Genomic DNA, 23,317 nt, shown 5'->3' on the forward strand with positions numbered 1-23,317 from the left:
ATAGATGTTAGCAGACCTGCAGGTCAACTACATTGGACTGTGTCAGACCAAGGTGGGGAATAAATTTCAGAGATGGCACTTTCAGAGAATGACAATTGTACAGACTACTGTTTTAAGCTGATTTAAACTTATCTGTCATGGAACTCAGACATGAAGCTGTTTGAAAAGCAAAGAGGACAAAATTATATGAACAGAAACCATAACCTAACAAACTATGAAATATAGTTAACTGGTCTTCCTATTTGAAAACACTATTTTATTATTTTAGAACTTTACAAAATTGAATGGCAAATGAAACCTATGCAACCAACTGTCTTTGAACTCTACAGAAACCAAAATCTTGCTCTACATGGTCAAGGTGATATCATTGATACTAAAAGTGGCAGCAGTCTACCATCTCAGAGACTTAGCAGAGATCATGACCAGAAACTAGATTGTAAATCTCCATCACCACCAATGTTCTATCCTTCACACTACAACAGCCCATTTCCTGAAAAGCATAGGTGTGATGTTGTACTGAGCCATGTGTACAGTGTGGAAGAAGTCAACCCAATGGTGAGTAGTTAATTTACTTTAAACACAGAGGTAGCCAAAGTTCAGTCTATAGGGCAAATGTGATTCATGGATTCCTATAATATAGTTTACATTTGCTGTTATGGTATATTTCATGCTTAGGCATACCTCAGTGTTAGTGGTGATGATGGTTATCATCCACTATTATGAAAATACGGTGTGAGCTTCAGGCTTTTAGCAAGTTGCTAGTATGGCCTTCAGCTGGGGCACCCTGCTTTAACAATTCTATCACAGTAAATTCATGACTACTCTAATAAGGACCCTAATGTGCTGTTAGAAAATAAAATTTCTATAGAAGTAGATTAATGGATAAAATGAAAGGGATCTGTGTACCTGTTGTATCCAAACATGAAAGAGAAAATCCTGAATGTTGTAATCTCTCTTTTTCTTAAAGGGAAAGAGTAAAATTGTAGCATTGTCAGTCCTCTCCATGTCACTCTTCACAGTGGGGTGTTTGCCATCTCTATGGCAACTGGGGGCAGACCACATCTTTGCTGCAAGCCTGGGTCTAGGACTGCCAATCAAGAAGAATTCCCTAGAATTCTCTGCCTCCAAACTGCACATGCTGCAGCCTCCAGGGCTCCCTTTGTAGCAGAACTTTTGCAGAAATTGTGTGTGTGTGCGCGCATGTGTCTATCAATTTCTTCATTGGCTTTAGATTTTTGTCCTCAACATTGGTAAACAGGAAAGAGAAATCATATTTTGGCTCTCTGAAGTGGGTTTGAAGGACAGCACCTCTCCTTCCTGTCTCCCTGCACAGTAAATGGCAGACAAGGACAACAGGCCAAAGGGAAACTAGCTCCCAGCCAGTGCATGGGCTAGGTCCATGTTCTAACAATTGAGCAGACCATTTGGAAGCTGCCTTCATTGAAACCAGGCCAGTATCTGTGGCATGGGTCATAGAGTAAGTAAGTTTGTTTTGTTTCAAAGCCCATCCCAGCCTCCATGCCCCATCCTCCCCTAGTCATAGGGCCCCTATTTCAACAACTTGTAGAGAAGGGAGGAAAGGTTCACTGGAGCATCCTGACTCTTGCAGAGGGCAAGTTCTCCCCGTAGCAACCAGAAGGAAAAATTTCTGCTCCCAGCCAGTCTGTAAGCAAGGTCCATGCCAAGGTGCTTGAAGACCACAAAACATGCCCTCTTCCTACAAGTACTTTTACCTGTAAGGCCTCAGCTGCCATGAAAAGTTAGATTCAATGACCCTTGTGATCCTGTCTGATCTTATGATTCTATACCAGCTCCTGTGACCTTTCTGATACCAATGAGTAATTTGCCTTCAATGGCACCAGCTCATTCCTCATTTTGTGAAGTCAGTCCCTAATCAGCACAGATCCAGCAGCAGGGAGCATGGGATGAAGTGATTCAGATCCTCTACTGTGGGGAGGTCATAAAATGACCACTATTTTCCTTAAGAAGATATGCAGGATACATGCCTGTAGACTTTCCTTACAATCTCCCAGGAATAGCACTCTCTTCTTCAGGGGGCCCCTCCCACCTTTTCCCAGGGATTTTTGACCCAGGGACTGGTGAAGGATCTTAGCATTAAAAGGGACAGCCTAAGAATATAGGAACAGTCATACTGGGTCAGACCAAAGGTCCTTCTAGCCCAGTATCCTGTGCTGGCCAATGCCAGGTGCCCCAGAGGGAAAGAACAGAACAGGTAATCCTCAAGTGATCCATCCCCTGTCACCCATTCTCAGCTTCTGGCAAACAGAGGCTGGGCATACCATCCCTGTCCATCTTGGCTAATAGCCCTTGATGGACCTATCCTCCATGAACTTATCTAGTTCTTTTTGAATGCTGTTATAGACTTGGCCTTCACAACATCCTCTGGCAAGAAGTTCTATGGGTTGACACTGCGTTGTGTGGAAAAAATACTTCCTTTGGTTTGTTTTAAACCTACTGCCTATTAATTTCATTTGGTGACCCGGAGTTCTTGTGTTATCATAAGGAGTAAATGAACTTCTGCCTTTATTTTCTCCACACCAGTCATGATTTTATTGGCCTCTATTATATCACCCCTTAGTCTTCTCTTTTCCAAGCTGAAAAGTCCCAGTCTCTCCTCATATGGCAGCCATTCCGTACTCTTAATCATTTTTGTTGCCCTTTTCTGAACCTTCTCCAATTCTAAATCTCTTTTTGAGATGGGGTGACCACATCTGCATGCAGTATTCAAGATATGGGCATATCATGGATTAATATAGAGACAATATATTTTCTGTCTTATTTATCCCTTTCCTAATGATTCCAAACATTCTGTTAGCTTTTTTTGACTGCTGCTGCACATTGAGTGGATGTTTTCAGACGGCTATCCACAATGACTCCAAGACCTTTCTTGAGTGGTAAAAGCCAATTTAGACCTCATCGTTATTATATATTCATAGCTGGGATTATGTTTTCCAATGTGCATTACTTTGCATTTATCAACATTGAATTTCATCTGCCATTTTGTTGCCCAGTCACCCAGTTCTGAGAGATCTTTTTGTAGACCACCTTTGTGGTCTGCCTGGGACTTAACTATCTTGAGTAGTTTTGTATCATCTGCAAATTTTGCCACCTCACTGTTTACCCCTTTTTCCAGATCGCTTATGAATATGTTAAATAGGACTGGGCCCAGTACAGATCCCTGGGGGACACCACTATTTACCTTTCTCCATTCTGAAACTGACCCTTTGTTTCCTATCTTTTAACCAGTTACCAGTCCATGAGAGGACCTTCCCTCTTATCCCATGACAGCTTACTTTGCTTAAGAGCCTTTGGTAAGGGACCTTGTCAAAGGCTTTCTGAAATCTAAGTACATTATATCCACTAGCTCCCTCTCGTCCATGTGCTGCTGACTCCCCTCAAAGAATTCTAGTAGATTGGTGAGGCATGATTTCCCTTTACAAAAACCCTGTTGATTCTTCCCCAACAAATTATGTTCATCTGTGTCTGACAATTTTGTTCTTTACTATCGTTTCAACCAGTTAGCTCAGTACTGAAGTCAGGCTTACCGGCCTGTAATTGCTGGGTTCACCTCTGGAGCCCTTTTTAAAAATTGGCATCACATTAGCTATCCTCCAGTCATTTGGTACAGAGCTGATTTAAATGATAGGTTACAGACTACAATTAGTAGTTCTGCAGTTTCACATTTGAGTTCCTTCAGAACTCTTGGTTCTCATGATTTATTACTGTTTAGGTTATCAGTTTGTTCCAAAACCTCCTCTAATGACACCTCAATCTGGGACAGTTCCTCAGATTTGTCACCTAAAAAGAATGGCTCAGGTTTGGGAATCTCCCTCACATCCTCAACCGTGAAGACCAATGTAAAGAATTCATTTAGTTTTGCCACAATGGCTTTATCATCCCTGAGTGCTGCTTTAGCATCTCAATCATAAGCCTAAAGTCTTAAGTCCTCTGCCGAGATCCTCTAAGGAGGAGAAATCTCTAAAATTGAGGCTCTGAGCAAGATACATCAGACTCTCAAGTAAGTTTTTTCCAGAAGTAAGCACAAATGGGGGTTTAGCTTCATAAGTACTTATTTTCTTAGACAATGAAACACCAATAAATAAGTTCATAAATAAATAAAAATGGGAATGTTGATGAAGAGGTGTGTGATTCTTCCTCTGCTGGTTTATAAAGGAGTGGGAATTTCTCTATTGAGACCTACTCATACCTAAGGACTACCAATTCTTCATTACTCTGCCTCAACTGAAGCCTGCTGCATCCTTAGTAAAGGACATAGTTTAACTAAGGGCATATTCCTGCCAAACACACAACAGGAAAATAAAACTGCCTCAGGGCTGATAGTATTGCCTGCAGTCTCTTATTGTGGGAGGTCTATGCTCAACAGGGAGGCCACTGTGAGTGTGCATAAAGAAAAACATGACACAAAATCTATTTTAAACTAAGCTTCCCTAGCAACTTTTTCAAGAATGATGCTTCACCTGACTGATTTGCTATACATTCAAATATGTTCTAAGGTCAACCATAGCTTGAAGGAATTGGAATAGCATGCTAAACTGATATCCTTCTAAATGTTTTGTTGGTAAGCTCTTTAGGGACAAAGCAGTCACTGATGCTTTAAACAAGGGAATAAGGGGTTTCTGAAGTCTGGGCAGATTTCCCCCTTTAATTGTCATCTGGGAGTGAATCAGCTAAGAAAATGAGTGCTTGAGATGTCCCAGAGTCAAGTTTATCCTTTCCCCATGTATGTTAAAATAAACCAACACTATCAATAAGACCCTTTGTGATATCAGAAGATTAAAAGTGCAGTCAGCCATCTTCTACTTATTGGAACAACAGAACCAGCTTCATGAAGAAACAGTTATTTTGGAAAGGGCACAAGATTCTTTGTGGTAAAAGAGAAACGATGGCATAGAAATCTCAGGTGCCTCAACAAGTCCATAAGAAGATCAATATTTTAAGTGGAAATACTGAAATCCATCATTGCAGAATTTTCTTCCCCAGACCTCAGAATACAAAAATAAATTTCTTGTAGTCCCTACTGATCAGGGAGAGTCACCCAGAGATACTTTAGCTTCAGCTACACAAGAAGCATTTTCAATACAGAGTACTCCCTTTTTGGACTTGTAACTGCTATGTGGTATTCACAAATGCCATATTTCATCCCTCCCTTCAAGTGAAAAGGATACATGTCTGTCTGTCTCTCTGGACAAAAGCTTATGCGCAAATAAATTGGTTAGTCTCTAAGGTGCCACAAGTACTCCTTTTCTTTTTGTGAATACAGACTAACACGGCTGCTCCTCTGAAACTTCTCATCATGATACTCAGGCCTCAGCAGTCATCACAAAATACCTTCAGAAACAAAAGTTTGAGTAAACAAGTGGAAGGGCCAATTACAGCGCTCACAAAATTCCAGCATTTAACTTATCTTCTAAGATAAACTTTATTTTAGAAGAGAGACAGAAGAAAATAAAGTCTGACATTAGCAGACCTCTCCTAAGACACAATCTCTGACAGCTCCTGGGTTTTTTGGTCTCATTTATACCCAGCACAATTCTTTATTTGCTTCCAGATAGCAATTCCAGCAAATAAGTATATAAAGATCTTGGTCCAGATCCAGTACTAGCATCTCATGTTGAATTCATTCTTAATATTATTTAATAGCTACCTGAAGTCAGGTCTAAACTACAGATAACAGATGCCATGTGGACTCTTACGTGAGGGTTGTGGTTCACAGATGAAACACTAAGTATAACCTGTCTCATCCTATGGACTTTTGACTAGGTCCCAAGCAGTCTCTGCGGCCTTTCTAGCTAGCATTTCCATATTAGACATTTTCAAAGTGACAACCTGCTTGTCTGGTCATATATTTACCTCTCACAACGGTCGAGTGGTTCAATAGACTCCGAACCCACCTCCGTTTGGAACTGCTTGTGAATCCTGTATAGGGGAATGGACACATGCAATCGCTCAAAGAAGAACAGTTACTAACCTTCCTGTAACTGTTCTTCAAAATGTGTTGCCTATGTCCATTCCACTATAGGTGTGTGTGCACTCGAGTGCATAGTTGTCAGAGTGTTTCCCTTTAACGGTACCCATTGGGGGGCATCCTCTGCTGTATCATGCACTGAACGCAGGCATAACAGAGACACCCCTGACCCCTCCTCAGTTCCTTTCTACCGGAAGACTCCAATTGAGAGGGGAAGGAGGGTGGTTCATGGAATGGATATGTGCAATCACTAGAAGAAGAAATGGTTTCTGTAACTGTTGTTCTTCAAGATATATGTTGCATGTGTCCATTCCATGACCCACCCTCCTTCCCCTCTCTATTTGTCTCCTGGTAGGAAGGAACTGAGGAGGGTTGGGGGAAGAGGGGGGCTCTACCCTTATGTGCACTGCATGAGCAATGAACACACAGACAGCAGAGGACACTTGTGCCATCCTGATGTATAGAGCTAAGGCGAAAAGCTCTGCAGCAGCTGTGCACTGGAGGACACACACCTAAGTAGAATGAACATGTACGACATCTCAAAGAACGTTACTAATTTTTTCCTGTAACAGTTTCTTCCTGATGGGCAGTCCTAAGTCCAGCTCAGACCAAAGATTTGGTCTGCTCCAGTTGCCATGGAGATGGGGAACATCCCACTGTGAAGACTGTGACATGGAGGTCCTAGAATAAAAATTAAGTGGTAGGAGAAATGAGATGTAACCCACACCAGGTTGAGGCTAATACTAAAAAGAAAAGGAATACTAAAGTTTTTCTGAGTGTCTTGGTTGCCGGTATTCCTGAATTAACATTCTTTTAGAGGGCCATCTATCTAACTTCTTAAGATGCGGGGAAAAAAAAAAGTCTTTTCTTTTCAATATATCCCATCATTTCATACAGTGTTTGCCAAGAGGCTACTCTAAATTACACCAGGGACTGAAGTGCCCTGTGACTGGCCCAAGGATCTTGAGGATAGCAGGGGAGCCAAATTGTGACCGGTAGTACATTTCATAGAATCATAGAATATCAGGGTTGGAAGGGACCCCAGAAGGTCATCTAGTCCAACCCCCTGCTTGAAGCATGACCAATTCCCAGTTAAATCATCCCAGCCAGGGCTTTGTCAAGCCTGACCTTAAAAACCTCTAAGGAAGGAGATTCTACCACCTCCCTAGGTAACGCATTCCAGTGTTTCACCACCCTCTTAGTGAAAAAGTTTTTCCTAATATCCAATCTAAACCTCCCCCACTGCAACTTGAGACCATTACTCCTCGTTCTGTCATCTGCTACCATTGAGAACAGTCTAGAGCCATCCTCTTTGGAACCCCCTTTCAGGTAGTTGAAAGCAGTTATCAAATCCCCCCTCATTCTTCTCTTCTGCAGGCTAAACAATCCCAGCTCCCTCAGCCTCTCCTCATAAGTCATGTGTTCCAGTCCCCTAATCATTTTTGTTGCCCTTCGCTGGACTCTCTCCAATTTATCCACATCCTTCTTGAAGTGTGGGGCCCAAAACTGGACACAGTACTCCAGATGAGGCCTCACCAATGTCGAATAGAGGGGAACGATCACGTCCCTCGATCTGCTCGCTATGCCCCTACTTATACATCCCAAAATGCCATTGGCCTTCTTGGCAACAAGGGCACACTGTTGACTCATATCCAGTTTCTCGTCCACTGTCACCCCTAGGTCCTTTTCCGCAGAACTGCTGCCTAGCCATTCGGTCCCTAGTCTGTAGCGGTGCATTGGGTTCTTCCGTCCTAAGTGCAGGACCCTGCACTTATCCTTATTGAACCTCATCAGATTTCTTTTGGCCCAATCCTCCAATTTGTCTAGGTCCTTCTGTATCCTATCCCTCCCCTCCAGCGTATCTACCACTCCTCCCAGTTTAGTATCATCCGCAAATTTGCTGAGAGTGCAATCCACACCATCCTCCATTTAAATATGTAGTGACACGCCTAAGGCCTAAGTCTATGTTTTAGTAAAAGATGGTAACTTTGCATATTTTCTAGCTTGTAAAACTTATGAAAAATTTGTTTTATGCTTCAATAATGTAAAAATATTGCTGTACTTTCAATTCTGTACTACCTGTGCCTGCTCTATGTATTGTTCAGATTCACCCAGAGATGTCCTTACCTACAACTGCAACAGAAAAGTTCTTTCAAGAAGAAGAGAAACGAGCAAAAGAATTTGAAGAGATTTTAAATTCACACATTGAAGAACTACAAAGGCATTCTGAAAATACTGTCAAAAAATATGCCAGGCTAAAGCAAAATAGACATATATGAGCCTTTTAGCTTTTTATATGCAGTTTAAAAACAAATAAAGGTATAACCAAGTAGTTACTCTTCTGATTCTCAAAACTAAAATCTGCTACCATTTTCTTGAATTTACACAGATAGCTAGTGTCTTGTAATATAAATTTTGGGGGGGGAGGGTTTGCATTCCTATATTAACATGACACATTGTTCTGTTGTTGCTTTAGTTACAGTGTATATTTGCAATCTAAGACATATCTAGAAATTAAATATGTAATTTGTTTTTGTCTACTTGTGTGCTCCAGAAACGCATTTGGACCACTGTAAATTAAGTAAAGATACATGAAACTTGATTGGGTAAGGGAGCTATCTAATCAATGGAACTGGCCACTTGAGACTATACCTAGTCTAAGGGGATTCTCTAGCTTGCATAGAACCGGAATAACAGTTTTACACTGTTCTATTCACAGCTCATAGCATCATGGGCATAGCTGTGCTCTGGTTATTCTTGGCAACAAGAATAGCTGTTTATGTCCATTGCAGCTGAGCCTGCTCTAACCCATGCTTAGGACCAGGCAAGCCCACAGCATGGTCAAGAGTAGGGAAAGGGCAAACATACCTTGAATTCACCTTTCCCACCCCACTTTGCTTTGCATTACTGTGATAAGCAGAGTTCAGCTGGAACAGAGCATCTTACCTATAACTAGGGCCTGACCAAATTCACAGCCCTGAACAACACATCACAGACTGTGAAATCTGGTCATTTGTGTGCTTTTACCTTATACTGTACAGATTTTACACTGAAGACCAGCGTTTCTCAAACTGGGGAGCCTGATCCAAAAGAGGGTTGCAGGGGAGTGAGGGGGGGTGTTGCAAGGTTATTTTACGGGGGTCACAGTATTGCCACCCTTCTGCACTGCCTTCAGAGCTAGGGGGCTGGAGAGCAGCGGCTGTTGGCCAGGCGCCCCTGTCTGAAGGCGGTGCCCCACCAGCAGCAGCAGCAGCAGCAACAGCACAGACGCAAGGGTGGCAATACCATACCATACTATCCTTACTTCTGTGCTGCTGCAGGCAATGGCTCTGCCTTCAGAGCTGGGCTCCCGGCCAGCAGCCGCTGCTCTCCAGCTACTCCGCTCCACAGGCAGCTCCGCCACCAGCAGCAGTGCAGAAGTAAGACTAGCAGTACCGCAACCCCCCGCCACCAATTACAACACTGAAATTTCAGATTTAAATCGCTGACATCATGACATTTGGAATTTTTTAAATCCTATGACTGTGAAACTGACCAAAATGGACCGTGAATTTGGTAGGGCCCTACCTATAATGGTTTACAAGTTTTTCATTAATATTTAAATATCTGAAAAAAAATGTATTAAAAGTAAATCTTTCTGCAAAGCAAATATTGGTGTTTAAGTATAATGTTGGCCTATTGTTTTTATCTCAGCATAGACCATGTAAAACCTTTGTCCTCAGACTATATAGATTGCTGAACATCCCCTTTGTAAAGGCTCTAAGCAGTTACTACTTTTCCAATTCTCAATCCTTCTTCCAACCCAATGCTCTGCAGCGTGAGTAACTCTGTGTTTCACATGGCCGTTCCTTTTATTTGCAGTTCATACTAAATTCTATTGCTATGCAAGTGGAACAGTCAGAAAGTACAGGAGCCAATTAACAATTGACTTGAATGGAATAGTTACAGAAAAGCTATAGTACAGCATATAGTGCACTTGCTGTTTGCAACTTCCTGGAAAAAGCTGGAGAAAAATAATACTGGTGAATCAAATAGGCTGGTTTGTGAGTAACAGAATTATCATTAATATTCTAGCCCACTCTAAAATGTGAATTGTTTTTGGAAGCTCTCTCTCCAACATAGCAAAACGCACTATTTCACACTTAGACAAAACAGCCAGATTTTAAATACCAATTTGCTCAGTTTTCAATAAAGTGAGTAATGATAATGAAAATGTAAAAGAACCATAAACTCAGGCAAATAAAACTAAAGAAAGCTGGAGAGCAAAGAGTGAACAAAAAGATGATGAAAGAGTATTTGAACAAACTAAATAAATGTAACTTCAGTTTAAGAGATGATGCATCTGGAAGTTTTAAAAGAACTATGGTAGAAATTTAGGAATCTCTGGAAATAATATTCAGAAAATTATAAATCAGAAGTTGACCCTGGAGACTAAGAAAGCAAAAATTTGTCTTTAAGAATGATAGAGAGGAAGATAATAGAAGATATTGACATATTAGCCTTGTTTCTTTTCCAAGCAAAATATTCAAACATATAATCAAGTCAGTATTGCCCAGATCCTCAAAGATACTTAGGTGTTGTTCCAACATGTGTCACAACACCTAATCCCTGCACAGTCCAGTGAAATCCTCAACCCTAAGCATGGGGAGAGTTAGACCCCTGAGGCCAGATTCACAATGGTACTTAAGTGCATTAAGTACTTAACTGCCTCTTTAAATGGCAACATTTAGGTACCGCTGACATTCTCAAACCACCACTCAGATGTCACCTGATCTTGTAGCATTGCAACACCTAAATACCTTTTGAACCCAGCCCATAGGCGCCAACTCCGTGGGTGCTCTGGGCTCAACCATGGGGAAAAAAAAGAAGGGATGCTCAGCACACACCAGCCATAGCTGCCAATCATCTGTTGGGCGGCTGGCAGGGAGATGCTCATGGGAGCTGCCCATTCTGTCCAACTCCAACCCAATTTTCTCATTTGTGTTTTCTCTTTTTTTTTTCTTCTATCCAACCTCAGCCCTAGGGCTATTGGTGGGGCTATTCAACACACACACAGTCACGTACAAGTCAGTCCAGGGGCTTCTGAAAACCCTGGTAATCCACAAAGTTTGGATTACCAAAGGTCAGTCTTTCACAGCCATGTTGAGAAGTAGGAAAAAATCCTAGTGATGGGCTCACAATGTTAAGGTTAGCTTTGCAACAAAATGAAATTCATCTCTCATTTATGTGAGATTGGCCTTATTTTTAGAGAGTCCTAAAGAGCATGTGGCCAAAGGCCAGCTCTGTAAAGTAATAGGATTAACCTGTCTGGTGCACTGAGCTAAAGCTAACAGTGTCAGGCCCCCACATTCCATTCCATTCTAAGGGCAGGAAGTAAAAACAGCTTGCTCCTACAAGTCACTCCATGAAGGATATCAGTCATAGTAGCTCTGAACCTGGCTAACAGGCAAAAACAAGTCAGACGCTATGTCTCAGTGATCAGCGAGCCGTGCAGGGAGTGGCTGTAAAAACCCTACCAAGTCAAATTAAACCAAAGATGGACAAATGTTATGAAAAATCATCACGGTATCACATCTTTCTTGGGTTTTTTTTAAACCTCTGAATGTTGGACTTTGACACTGACTTTGGCTTATCCAGCCAAAAGTTAGTACATTGCTCTGAACAGAGGTACTGGAGACTCTGAGGGTATGTCTAGTCTGCAATGTAAACCTAGGATTAGTGGGACTTGAGTCAGCTGACCTGGATTCAAGAACCCAGGGCTTGAGCATCTACACTGAGAGAAAATCCCTAATGTAGGGTTAACAAAAAAAGAGCTTGAACCTTGGGCTCTGGCATCCATACTTCAGCACGCAGGCCTGAGTAAAACCAACCATATCTCAGCCTCCATAGCACCCTCCTGAAACATGGCCACTCTAGTCCTTTGACTGTGGTGCACTGTGGGAAAACTTGACTGTCCACCTTACACACTACAGACAGTTTGAACAGCCTGCCAACACATCCTGCCCAGTGCTCATTTTGGTCTGTGTGCTCCCAGCTACTAGAGACAGCAATATGGAGGAGGCGCCTTTTGAAGGACTTCTTTTGCTTGCACTTTCACTCCTGTGTCAGGCAACAAGCAGCGCTTCCATGATACACTGGTGGACGTTAGTGGCGTGTTCTGAGCCACTAAAGGCACCTGGCACAGCTTATGATGGAGCAAGAAGAGGATAACACAGACATGGCCAACTCAAACTGGCTGATGCTGCTCATGACACACAGTACAGCTACCGCTGCCCCTTATGTAGCCCAGTGCTTCTGGAGCAGGCCACAAGCACAGGGAGTACATTGTCATGCAGACCTGGGATGACCAGCAATGGGTCCAGAACTTTTGCATGAAGAAAACTACATTTCTGAAGCTTTGTGAGCAGCCTGCCCCAACCCTCCAGTGTAAAGTCACACAACTGTCACTCTTGCCGGTCCAAAAGTGGGTTGCTATAACTGTCTGGAAGCTGGCTACTCCAGACTGCTAAAGTCCATTACCAACCAGTGTGGGTTAAGTGGTGGCAGAGGTTTCTGCGCCAGTCAGGCATGTGGTTTACCCCAAGGTGGCAGGCATACAATATATTTTTGAGGTAATTGCTGGCTTTGACAGAATGGGGTTTCCTAACTGTGCTGGGGCCATTGATGGGATTCGCATGCCCATAATTTTCCATCCTCAAGGAGCACACAAATACCTAAACAGCAGAGGGGACTACTCCATTTTTCTTACAGGCCTTTGTGGACAACAGAGATCAATTTATAAATGTCAAGGTGGGCTGCACTGGAAAAGTTCATGATGCCAGGGTTTTTCGCCACTCAAGAATCTGTATTCATGGACCTGCTGAAACACTATTCTCACCAAATGACATTGTCATAAATGGAATTACTGTGCCCACCATTATTCTGGTGGTCCCCTGCATACCTCCTTTTGCCTTGGCTTATGAATCCATAACCTAATTTCAGAGGCCCTGGCAAAAGACAGCTTAATTACATTCACAGCAGGAGCAGAATGGTTGTTGAATGTGCTTTTGGCAGATTGAAATCCCATTGGAGATGTTTACAGACCCCTTTGGATGCCAGTGTCATTAGTGTTGTCTGCATTACTGTGGCTTCCTGTGCTCTCCAAAGTTCCCTCTACATTTTCCCATGCATGTACAGAATTAATTTTATGTGCACCAATATGGAGGTGATGTGTGGTGAGGTGGGGCCGAGGGGTTTGGAGTGTGGAAGGGGGCTCAGGCTAGGGATGTGGGCTCTGGGATGGGGCCGGGGATGAGGGGTTCAGGGTGTGGGATGAGCCTCAGGGCTGGGGCAGCAGGTTGGGGTGCAGGTGGGTGAGGGCTCTGGCTGGGGGTGAAGGCTCTGAAATGGAGATGAGGGGTGTGGTAGGGGGCTCTGGGATGGGGCAGGAGTTGAGGTCCAGGGGGGTGATGGGCTCTGGGGTGGGACCAGGGATGAGGAGTTTGGGGTGCAGGCTGCACCAGGGTGGCAGGGAGAGAGGACTCCCCCCCAGCCCTCGCCCTCTCTGCCCGCAACAGCTCCAGGGCCGGGGGAGAGTGCCTCTCCCTGCCTTTCCCCAGCTACGGCAGCTCCGGGGCGAGCAGCTCTCCCCGGCCACAGCAGCTCCGGGCCTGGGGGAGAGCATCTCTTGTGGCAGGTCCAGGACTGTCATTTGAAACTTACATAGAAGATAAAGACTAAGTTAAGAAAAAATGAACTAACTATTGTTTGCCATGTTGTTGTAGCCGTCTCAGTCCCAGATTGTTAGAGAGGCAAGGTGGGTGAGGTAATGTCTTTCATTGGACCAACTTCTGTTGCTGAAAGCAACAAGCTTTTGAGTTTACACAGACAAGTTCTGTGTAAGCTGGTCTCTTTCACCAACAGAAGTTGGTCCAATGACACACACTACCTCACCCACCTTGCCCCTCATGAAATAACAAGTAGTTCATTACAAGGATTTAACTATTCATTGCTATTTTATAAGTACTATTTGCAAGACAACTTCAGGCTGGAGAGCTTTAACCGTCCTGAGCCTAGTTTGGATGATCATATATATATTGTACAAGTTGAACTTCACTGACTGCTGTGCAATTACTCCTGATCTACATTGGAGTAGTACTGTATTACCACCTTCAAACGTTCAGTGATATCCGTTTAGATATCCTGAGATTTAAAAAGAAATACTTTTTTTTTTAATTTACCTTCTGGCTTTTGAACCTTCAGGCTTCATGTTTTCAAGATGTTCTCTGCACTGTGAAGGCTACAAAGTTGCCTTTTTTTTGGTAAGTAAAAGCTGAGATTTTCTCTTGCAATCACATGGCTCCAGAACCTGGTGTCTTAAATAAAAGACTACATAATGTGGGAGTTGGCAGCACTGCTAGTGGATAGTCTACATCCTGTACAGAATATGGCCCGAAATCCTGCCGTTTGTTGTGCAGGGGCAGACTGCAGCGCCTGCAAGGAGCCTATTTGCTCCACTGTAGTTCCTCATGAAAGCAACAGCATATCCCAGGTCTGCCTAGATATTTGTCGTCTATGCACTCTCGTACACACTATTCCTTTTTTTAAAATGAAGGCCAATTTCATATTTCCACTATTTAACTTCGCTAAAAATAATTTTCGAAGTGAGGATTTAGAGGGGCAAGCATGCTCCTACTGTGTGATTGAACCAGAAGACTGAAGATCAAGTGCTCCAGCAGCTAAAAAACGTGTAGTTTTACCCTCAAAACCCCTTGCAGTGTCAGTTGTTTTATATGCTTTGGTGACAGGGAGTAAGATCTTGTTTGAGAAACAGCCACTTACACCGTTCTATGGGTATTTGAAGTAACTTCTTTACTTTCTTTACACTTCAAAGCCATTTATAAAAACTCCATTAAAACCTTGATCTTTAAGCATTTTACTTATATTTGATTTATGCTTTGAAAATGGGCTCCTAATAAATTGTTCCATAACTTGATTTATCAAAAGGCAATGCCAGGTTTCTAATGACTTGACCTGCTAAAGAACACTCTTGGAAACCATATCACAAGACATTGTTGCAGAAATACCTCAGCATGATTTCCTGGTAAAATGCTCGTAATCAATCCTTCAATTTTGCCACAAGCCACTATATGCTGGGAAACATTTGAAATCTTATTTCTAAAATACTTTTGAAGTCTAATGACACTTGGATTAATACATAGATACAATTAAACCTTTGTCCAGCAAGTTCAGAATAGTTGACATTTGACCAGCTACCATTAGTTTAGTTCCTGATGCTTAAGTGTCAGTGATTTATGTCAATTTTACACATGACAAAGGAAATACATTTTTCTAATGCATATTCCCATATGCTGTAATTAAAAGAGATCTCAGTAAAAGATGCCAAAGTTGAGGTGCAAAATATGATCTTCACTACATAAAAATATTGACAGGTTTACAATCAATTTTTTTAAAAGATTTTTTAAAAGTTTCAAACTAAGGCTATTAATTTATTCTACGTTATTTTACATAATGAACGCCTCAATAAGTGAAGTGTTCTATTTTACTCCTGGATGTAACATTCTTTAAAATTGCACGTTCCAGTGCATTGGAAATACTATCCTGGATATTAGAATACAGGTTCCAGTAAACATTTTGATCCATATCGTTGATTATTTTGATTACAGTAGTAGCACTCCGAATACATTATGTGTGGCCCAGAGTGACATGCTGTCTTTGTCCTAAAGAACTCACAATCAGAGAAGATAAGTGACACATGAGGAGGAGAGAAGACATGATCAATAGGGGGTCATTATTAGTTAATTATTTGCGAGTTATGGCAGAAATGAGTCTTGACCGATTTTAAAGGAATAGCATAGTGGCTTTGTGTGCATAGTTCAGAGGGGGGCCTTCTGGGTCGATAGTGCTTCTCAGGGTGACAAGGAACACACAACAGACCAACAGAATCCCTTCGTTGAACTCAGAGAAAACTCATGGGATTTAATATAGAGGACATGCAAAAAGCAGCCCAGGATAGACAAGGATGGCAGAGCTTTGTCCGTGCCTTAAGCAACATCTGACAGGGCAGGAAGGATTCAGATTCAAGGCTGGTCTTTAACTAAATGCAATTTTACTTACACTTGAACAGGCTGACCAACGACACTGCAGAATTTATGTGTAGGTTGTGTGGTGGTTTGTTAGCTTCCTCAGCCACAAATTTCAATTCATTCTTATTTAAGGTAACCAACTTTTATCCAGTGAGGACAATGTACAACACAGAAGCATGGCTGTCCCTAATAGAGAGGTAATGCTTCGTCACAGGAAAGTAGAGGAAGACAAACATTATGCTAAAAGCCATGAGGACTACAGTGACAATTGACACGGGGAGCATCAGAAATTGACCAACTCCAGCACAGACATCATTTAGATCTTTCACTAACCACACGGGGACATTCCCTCAATATAAGAGGTCCAGATGATTTTTCAAGAACAGGAGATGCTTTGAGCAACAAGTAGCAGTACACTGGAACCTCAAAGATACGAACACCGGAGTTACAGACTGACCGGTCAACCGGACACCACGTGGAACCAGAAGTAAGCAATCAGGCAGTAGTGGAGACACAAAAAAAAACAAACCCTAAAAACCAAAAAACAGGAAACACCGTACTGTGCCTGTATTGTATCCTAAAGGTAGGCACATCTGGGCTGCCTGTCCCCACCCCTATTCACCACACAGGGGGAAGCCCCTTACAAATAGGAGGTGAAGACACTGAATTTCACAGGCACAGCTATGAGCCCCCTGAGCAGGCAGAGGAGCAGCACCAGGGTCTGTGCCACTTTCCTGTAAGCTATGGGTGCAGTTCCCTCGCCAGGAGGGTGATAAGTGTGCAAGCTCAGTCCCAGTTGGGGAAAGAAACTTCCCAAGCTCCAGCTGGAACCTGGCCTGGTGTATTTGCTGCTGGAGCTGGAACCCAAGCTCCTGCCTGCCTGCTGCGCTCTGGAGGAGCAGCTCAGTGTTAAAAAGCCACAGCCTTCACCACGTGCCCACCGTCACCGTGGTGCCTCAGGGTGCCCCACTCCTCACCCTTGCAGTCAGGAGGCTAGAACCAGCTGCCTGTCCCCACCCCTACTCGCCAGGCAGCTACTTACAGGCAGGAGGTGAAGACCCTGAAGTTCGCAGGCACGGCTGTGAGCCCTCACTCCAAGCAGTCCACCCTGAGGAGCATCCCATAACGTCTTGTTCAGAGTTACAAACGGTTCAGAGTTACGGACAACCTCCATTCCCGAGGTGCCCGTAACTCTGAGGTTCTGCTGTACTTGGTCATTCATGAGATAGCACATCTGGGACAGCAGTGATTTTCAAGACCCAGCCTGGAGCTAGTGGTCACTGTGCAAACACGTCAAGTGAGTAGCAGGAGGAGATCAGGACCACTTTTGATTGTTAAAGTTCCCAGCTCTTTTTCCGAGCATAAAGATTTTAATTCCCACATCTTAAACCAAATCCAAAACACATTTACATTTTGCTGACCCAAAATTTCTCCTGCAGTTTCAGATATGGCATTCTACACAGTAACATCTTTACCACACAAGAATGCAGAGAGTGAATAGGGTCCTAAGCCTGCATGTGAATAGTCCCAATAGCTTCACTGGGACTGTCCAGGTGCTGATAGTTAAGCACACACAGAAGAGTTTGCAGGGTTAAGGCCTTTTTCACTTCCTGCATTAAGCGACTGTGGGAAAATACTGATACACAGCTACTGCATTGCATTCATCCTCAGCAGCATCTGCCCTGAAGTGATCCCTGACCTAACTCCCCATGTTTTGAGTGTTTGGGGGGTTCTAAGTGCTTTGAGATCCTTGGATGAAGAAGGGATGGGCAGTAAAAGTGCATAAAATTATTCCAGGAATTTTGATATACTTTTCTTTTTAACTTCCTGGAGTGCACCTGTGGTGGTTTGATGCTAGGTTCTAAAGAGAAACTGGGATCCATATAAGAACGGTCCATTTGAATAAAGTGTTTGAAAGCCAAACCTACATTATTCCACATTTTCCGCATTTAAAGAACAGAAGATTCAAGGCCTGTGACTGTGTCTTTATATTAGCTATTTTGCCATGACAAACCTGTGGAATCTTTCTCTTGGGCTTCTGCAAGACTGTTTTGGTAGATCTTATATTATATTATTCACTTTGAATGTTCAAGTCCCACAGGAAAAAGAAATCCTTTGTAAGTACTCTGAATAGCAGCAGCTGTCAAACTTTAGCTATCAGAGGACCCCCATTCTGATTTAAAATTTTTTGCAGACCCCCAAGCTGCCCCGCTCAGCCCCATTTCCCGCCCCACTCTACCCCGCCTCTTCCTGCCCCTGCTTCATCCCTGCCATTCCTCCTTTCTCGAGCACGCCCCAGGCCCACTCCTCCCCAGCTCTCCTGCACGCCACTGAACAGCTGTCCCCCAGCATGCAGCAGGCACTGGGGAGGGAGGGAGGAGGAAGAGCTGATCAGCGGAGGCCCGCGGGGCCCCTGGGATACCCTCATGCATCCCCAGAGGTCCACAGACCCCTGTCTGAGAAACATTGCTGTATAGCATTTAAATGAAAAGTATTACATCATCAAGCCACTTTTTGGCAAAACAAGATGAAGATTCTAAGTAAGATTAATATCTTCTTTATTCCAAAAATATATATATATTTTAAATCAGAGCATTTCAAATGACATTAAGCACAAAGAAGAAGTGTACTTCTTTGGAAGGTGTGAAACAGACAAACAAAAACTCATGGGAGCAATATTACAGATTACAGTGATAAAATCTGAAAGCTGATTTATACAAATTTATAACACAACAGAGTTTCCTTTCACAATATAGAACTTCAAATAGCTTTAAGAAAAAACACCATTTTAAAAGTCTGAAAGGCACATCAACTGGACCATAAAATGTATTGGCACGCTCACGAATCCGTTTTATGTTACATTCCAAAACAGAAATCCTAGCACTCCAATTAAGTAGAAGACTGAAGATGACAGTAGGTTCCTTTGTAAAATACTATTAAAATGTGGGATATTGGAAGAAAGGTTTGGCAGGGGGGTTTTTGGCTCTTCATACAATATGAGTATTAATACACAAAGTTAGAGAATTTAAAAAGCTGCATCATTCCGTTGTATTTGGGCGAGTTGCCACATAAACAAACACAACAATTAAAAGCACTACAACAGCCATTGTGGGAAGCACTACAGTGATGATTTGTTGTCGAGCCTCTTGCATTGCCTGCTTTCTCTCCTTTTTATCTTTGGAGGTCTCCTTTTTGGGTTTTCCTTTCAGCTGCCTCATTCTTCTCTTAGGCTCTTTTGTTGTGCCTCCACCAAAACAAAAAACAAAACAAAAAGTTGAGTTGCAGAGAGAGGCAAAGGAAGGTCTTTGAAAAGGCGTGAAACTTCCGATGTTGTTACTTCAGATGGCTGCCTGTGCCACAATCTGTAAAAGGGGGAAAAACAAAACAAACCTTTCAGACAGGATCAATGTATGTTCTGAATAGTGATCACACACACATTTTTGGCTCCCCTTTGATATCACTTTTATCTAACGCACACCAACATTTACACAGCTACTGTCAACGAAGGCCTATTTCTGAAGAGTCTCACTTCATTCACTACACTGGCCACGTGAAAAATTATAGCAGTTCATCGTGGTGTGTACATTTTTGTTCAAAGGCCACTGAACCTGTACTATGTTAAGTCAGATACAATGCAGGGCACCATACATTGGATGCACCAAAGCAATCAAGATAACAGAACTGGGTTTGGGGGGGGGGGGGGGGAGGACGTGGATTTGTGCTAGAAATGGCCCAACTTGATTATCATACACATTGTAAGGAGAGTGATCACTTTAGATAAGCTATTACCAGCAGGAGAGTGGGGTGGGGGGAGAGAAAACCTTTTGCAGTGGTAAACACCCATTTTTTCATGCTTTGTGTGTATAAAAAGATCTTCTGCAGTTTCCACGGTATGCATCCAATGAAGTGAGCTGTAGCTCACGAAAGCTTATGCTCAAATAAATTGGTTAGTCTCTAAGGTGCCACGAGTACTCCTTTTCTTTTTACATAGCACCAGCTGCCTCTTCTTGTAACAGTAGGGGTTCCCTACCAGAAGTCTATGGCTTCCCACAGATTTGCATTACAGATATCACGGGGAGTAAGCGCATACCTTGTCATTATATTCAAAGACATCACACATTTATTATCCCCATAAGGCATTTAGTAGAATCAAGGGCCTTCTGATGGAAAAAAGAATTGGAAAGATGCATTCAAAGCATGGATCTTGTTCTCTGGCAGCGAGAACAGTATTAAAGCATGCTCTGAAACAATGCTGTGTCTGTGATTTTATTAAATTTGGCATTTTCAGAAGGAGGAATTCATTTGAAGTGATAACCCTGGAGGCAAACCAGACTGTTCTACACATGAGGCCATTGAAAATAAGCTGCTGTGAAGCTTCTACTTTCTAAGGAGACGTGCCTGTGAGGCGAGGTTAATAAGCAGAGTGCACAATGCACGAGTCTCTCTGCGATGAGAGGAGTACGGCCACACTTAGGTATCACTACCTGTGCTTTTTAGGCGTGTGCCGGTGTATGACTAGTCTGTATGTGAAAACAGACACACACACACGTACCTGTTCTGCCACATTCACATGCAGATCCCTTACTTGTGCACACACCCATGGTTCTGTGCCTACACTGTGCACAAATGTCTGCTCCGACTGAAGGTTAGGAGTGAAATAACACTGACCCTTTTATTTCTGTATTTACCGTAAATTAACAGATCACTAGCCAACCTAGTAAATGAATCTTTAAAAGATGCCACAGAGTACCCCACCATGGAAATTTCCCAGGGATTTAACAGTTACCTAAATGTGTCATTTAAGCCTCCCCATTAGCTAGGGCAGGGGTGGCCAACCTGAGCCTGAGAAGGAGCCAGAATTTACCAATGTACATTGCCAAAGAGCCGCAGTAATACGTCAGCAGCCCCGCATCAGCTCCCCCTACCCTGCTCCCAGTGCCTCCCACCCACCAGCAGCCCCTCCGATCAGCACCTCCCCCTCCCTCCCAATCAGCTATTTTGTGGCATGCAGGAGGCTCTGGGGGGAGAAGCAAGGGCACGGTGGCTCAGGGGAAGGGGTGGGAAGGGGCAGGGCCTGTGGCAGAGCCAGGGGTTGAGCAGTGAGCACCCTCCCCCTCCCCGCACAGTGGAAAGTTGGCGCTGGTAGCTCCAGCCCCGGAGTCAGTGTCTACACAAGGAGCTGCATATTAATTTCTGAAGAGCCGCATGCGGCTCCACAGCCACAGGTTGGCCACCCCTGAGCTAGGAAGAATCTGAACATAAGAATGGCCATACTAGGTCAGACCAATCTAACCCAGTATCCTGTCTTCTGACAGTGGCCAGTGCCAGATGCTTCAGAGGGAATGAACAGAACAGGGCAATTATCAAGTGAGGTATCCCATCATCTTGTCCCAGTTTCTGACACTCAGAGCTTTACGGACACCTGGAGAATGGGTTGCATCCCTGACCATCTTGGCTAATAGCCATTGGTGGACCTATCCTCCATGAACTTATCTAATTCCATTTTTGAACCCAGTTATACTTTTGGCCTTCACACCATCCCCTGGCAACATGTCCCACAGGTTCAGTGTGTGCTGTGTGAAGAAGTACTTCCTTTAGTTTGTTTTAAACCTATTAATTTCATTGGGTGACCCTGGTTCTTGTGTTCTATGAAGGGGAAAATAATTATTTCCTTATTCCATTTCTCCACACCAGTCATGATTTTATAGACCTCTATCCTATTCACCCTTTAGTTGTCTCTTTTCTAAAATGAACAGCACCGGTACTTTTTAATCTCTCTCATATGGAAGCCGTTCCATAATCTTAAATAATGTTTGTTGCCTTTCTCTGTATCTTTTCCATTTTTAATATATCTTTTTTCATATGGGGTAACCAGAACTGCATGCAGTATTCAAGTTATGGGTGTACAATGGATTTATATAGTGGCAGTAAGATAATTTCTGTCTTATCATCTATCCCTTTCCTAATGGTTCCTAACATTGTTAGCCATTTTGACTGCTGCTGGACATTGAGCAGATGTTTTCAGAGAACTATCCACAATGACTCCAAGATCTCTTTCTGGAGTGGAAAAAGCTAATTTAGACCCCATCATTTTGTAGATATAGTTTTCCAATGTGCAGCATTTTGCATTTTCCATCACTGAATTTCATCTGCCATTTTGTTGCCTAGTCACCCAGTTTTGCGAGACCTCTTTACACCACTTCACAGTCAGCTTTGGACTTAACTATCTTGAGTAATTTTCTATCATCTAGAAACTTTGCCACCACAAAATTTACCCCTTTTCCCAGAACATTTATGAATATGTTGAACAGCAGTGGTCCCAGCACAGATCATTCGGATCCCTGCTATTCATCTCCACTGTGAAAACTGACTATTTATTCTTACCCTTTGTCTCCCATCTTTTAACCAGTTACTGATCCACAAAAGTACTTTCCCTCTTCTCCCATAACTGCTCACTTTGCTTAAGAACCGTTCGTGAGGGAATTTGTCAAAGGCTTTCTAAAAGTCCAAGTACTGTATACTATATCCAAAGGATCACCCTTGTTCACATGTTTGTTGACCCTTCAAAGAATTCTAAGAGATTGATAAGACATGATCTTTCTTTACAAAAGACATTTTGATTCTCCCCCTACAAATTGTGTTCCTCTATGTGTCTGATAATTCTGTTCTTTACTATAGTTTCAACCAATTTGCCTGTAATTGCCAGAACTGCCTCTGGAGCCTTTTTAAAAAATTGGCATTACATTAGCTATTCCCCAGTCATCCGATACAGAGGCAGATATAAGTGATAGTAGTTCTGTAATTTCATATTTGAGTTCCTTCAGAACTCTTGGGTGAATACCACCTGATCCTGGTGACTTATTACTGTTTCATTTATCAATTTGTTCCCAAACCTCTTCTCCCGACATCTCAATCTGAGACAGTTCCTCAAATGTTATGGGTGTACTAAAAAGAGTGGCTCAAGTGTGGGAATCTCCTTCACATCGTCTGCAGTGAAAACCGATGCAAAGAATTCATTTAACTACTCTGCAAAGGCCTTGTATTCCTTGAGTGTTCCTTTAGCCCCTTGATTGTCCAGTGGCCCCATCGATTATTTGGCAGGCTTCCTGATTCTGATGTACTTAAAAATTTTGCTCTTAGTTTTTGTGTCTTTTGCTAGTTGCTCTTCAAATTCTTTTTTGGGTTGCCTAATTTTAATTTTACACTCGACTTGCTACAGTTTATA

At 42.8% G+C, this 23,317-nt stretch overlaps 1 protein-coding gene across 4 annotated transcripts in view; it reads left to right on the plus strand.

Annotated features, from left to right (window-relative positions):
* DEUP1 (deuterosome assembly protein 1) overlaps nucleotides 1-9,632 on the plus strand; it is a 97,032-nt gene extending 87,400 nt beyond the window's left edge. For 3 of the 4 annotated variants that reach the window (XM_073336994.1, XM_073337015.1, XM_073337004.1), the window contains 2 exons: nucleotides 330-555; nucleotides 8,113-9,632. In XM_073336994.1, coding sequence (XP_073193095.1) covers nucleotides 330-555; nucleotides 8,113-8,286 — 400 coding nt within the window. In that variant the 3' untranslated portion in view covers nucleotides 8,287-9,632. Of the gene's footprint in view, nucleotides 1-329; nucleotides 556-8,112 lie in introns of those variants that run through there. The other variant, XM_073337043.1, reaches the window with a different exon arrangement.
* The last annotated feature ends 13,685 nt before the right edge of the window (nucleotides 9,633-23,317 follow it).

This window comes from Lepidochelys kempii, chromosome 1 (assembly GCF_965140265.1).
Source record: "Lepidochelys kempii isolate rLepKem1 chromosome 1, rLepKem1.hap2, whole genome shotgun sequence".
In the NCBI taxonomy this organism is placed as follows: Eukaryota; Metazoa; Chordata; order Testudines; family Cheloniidae; genus Lepidochelys; species Lepidochelys kempii.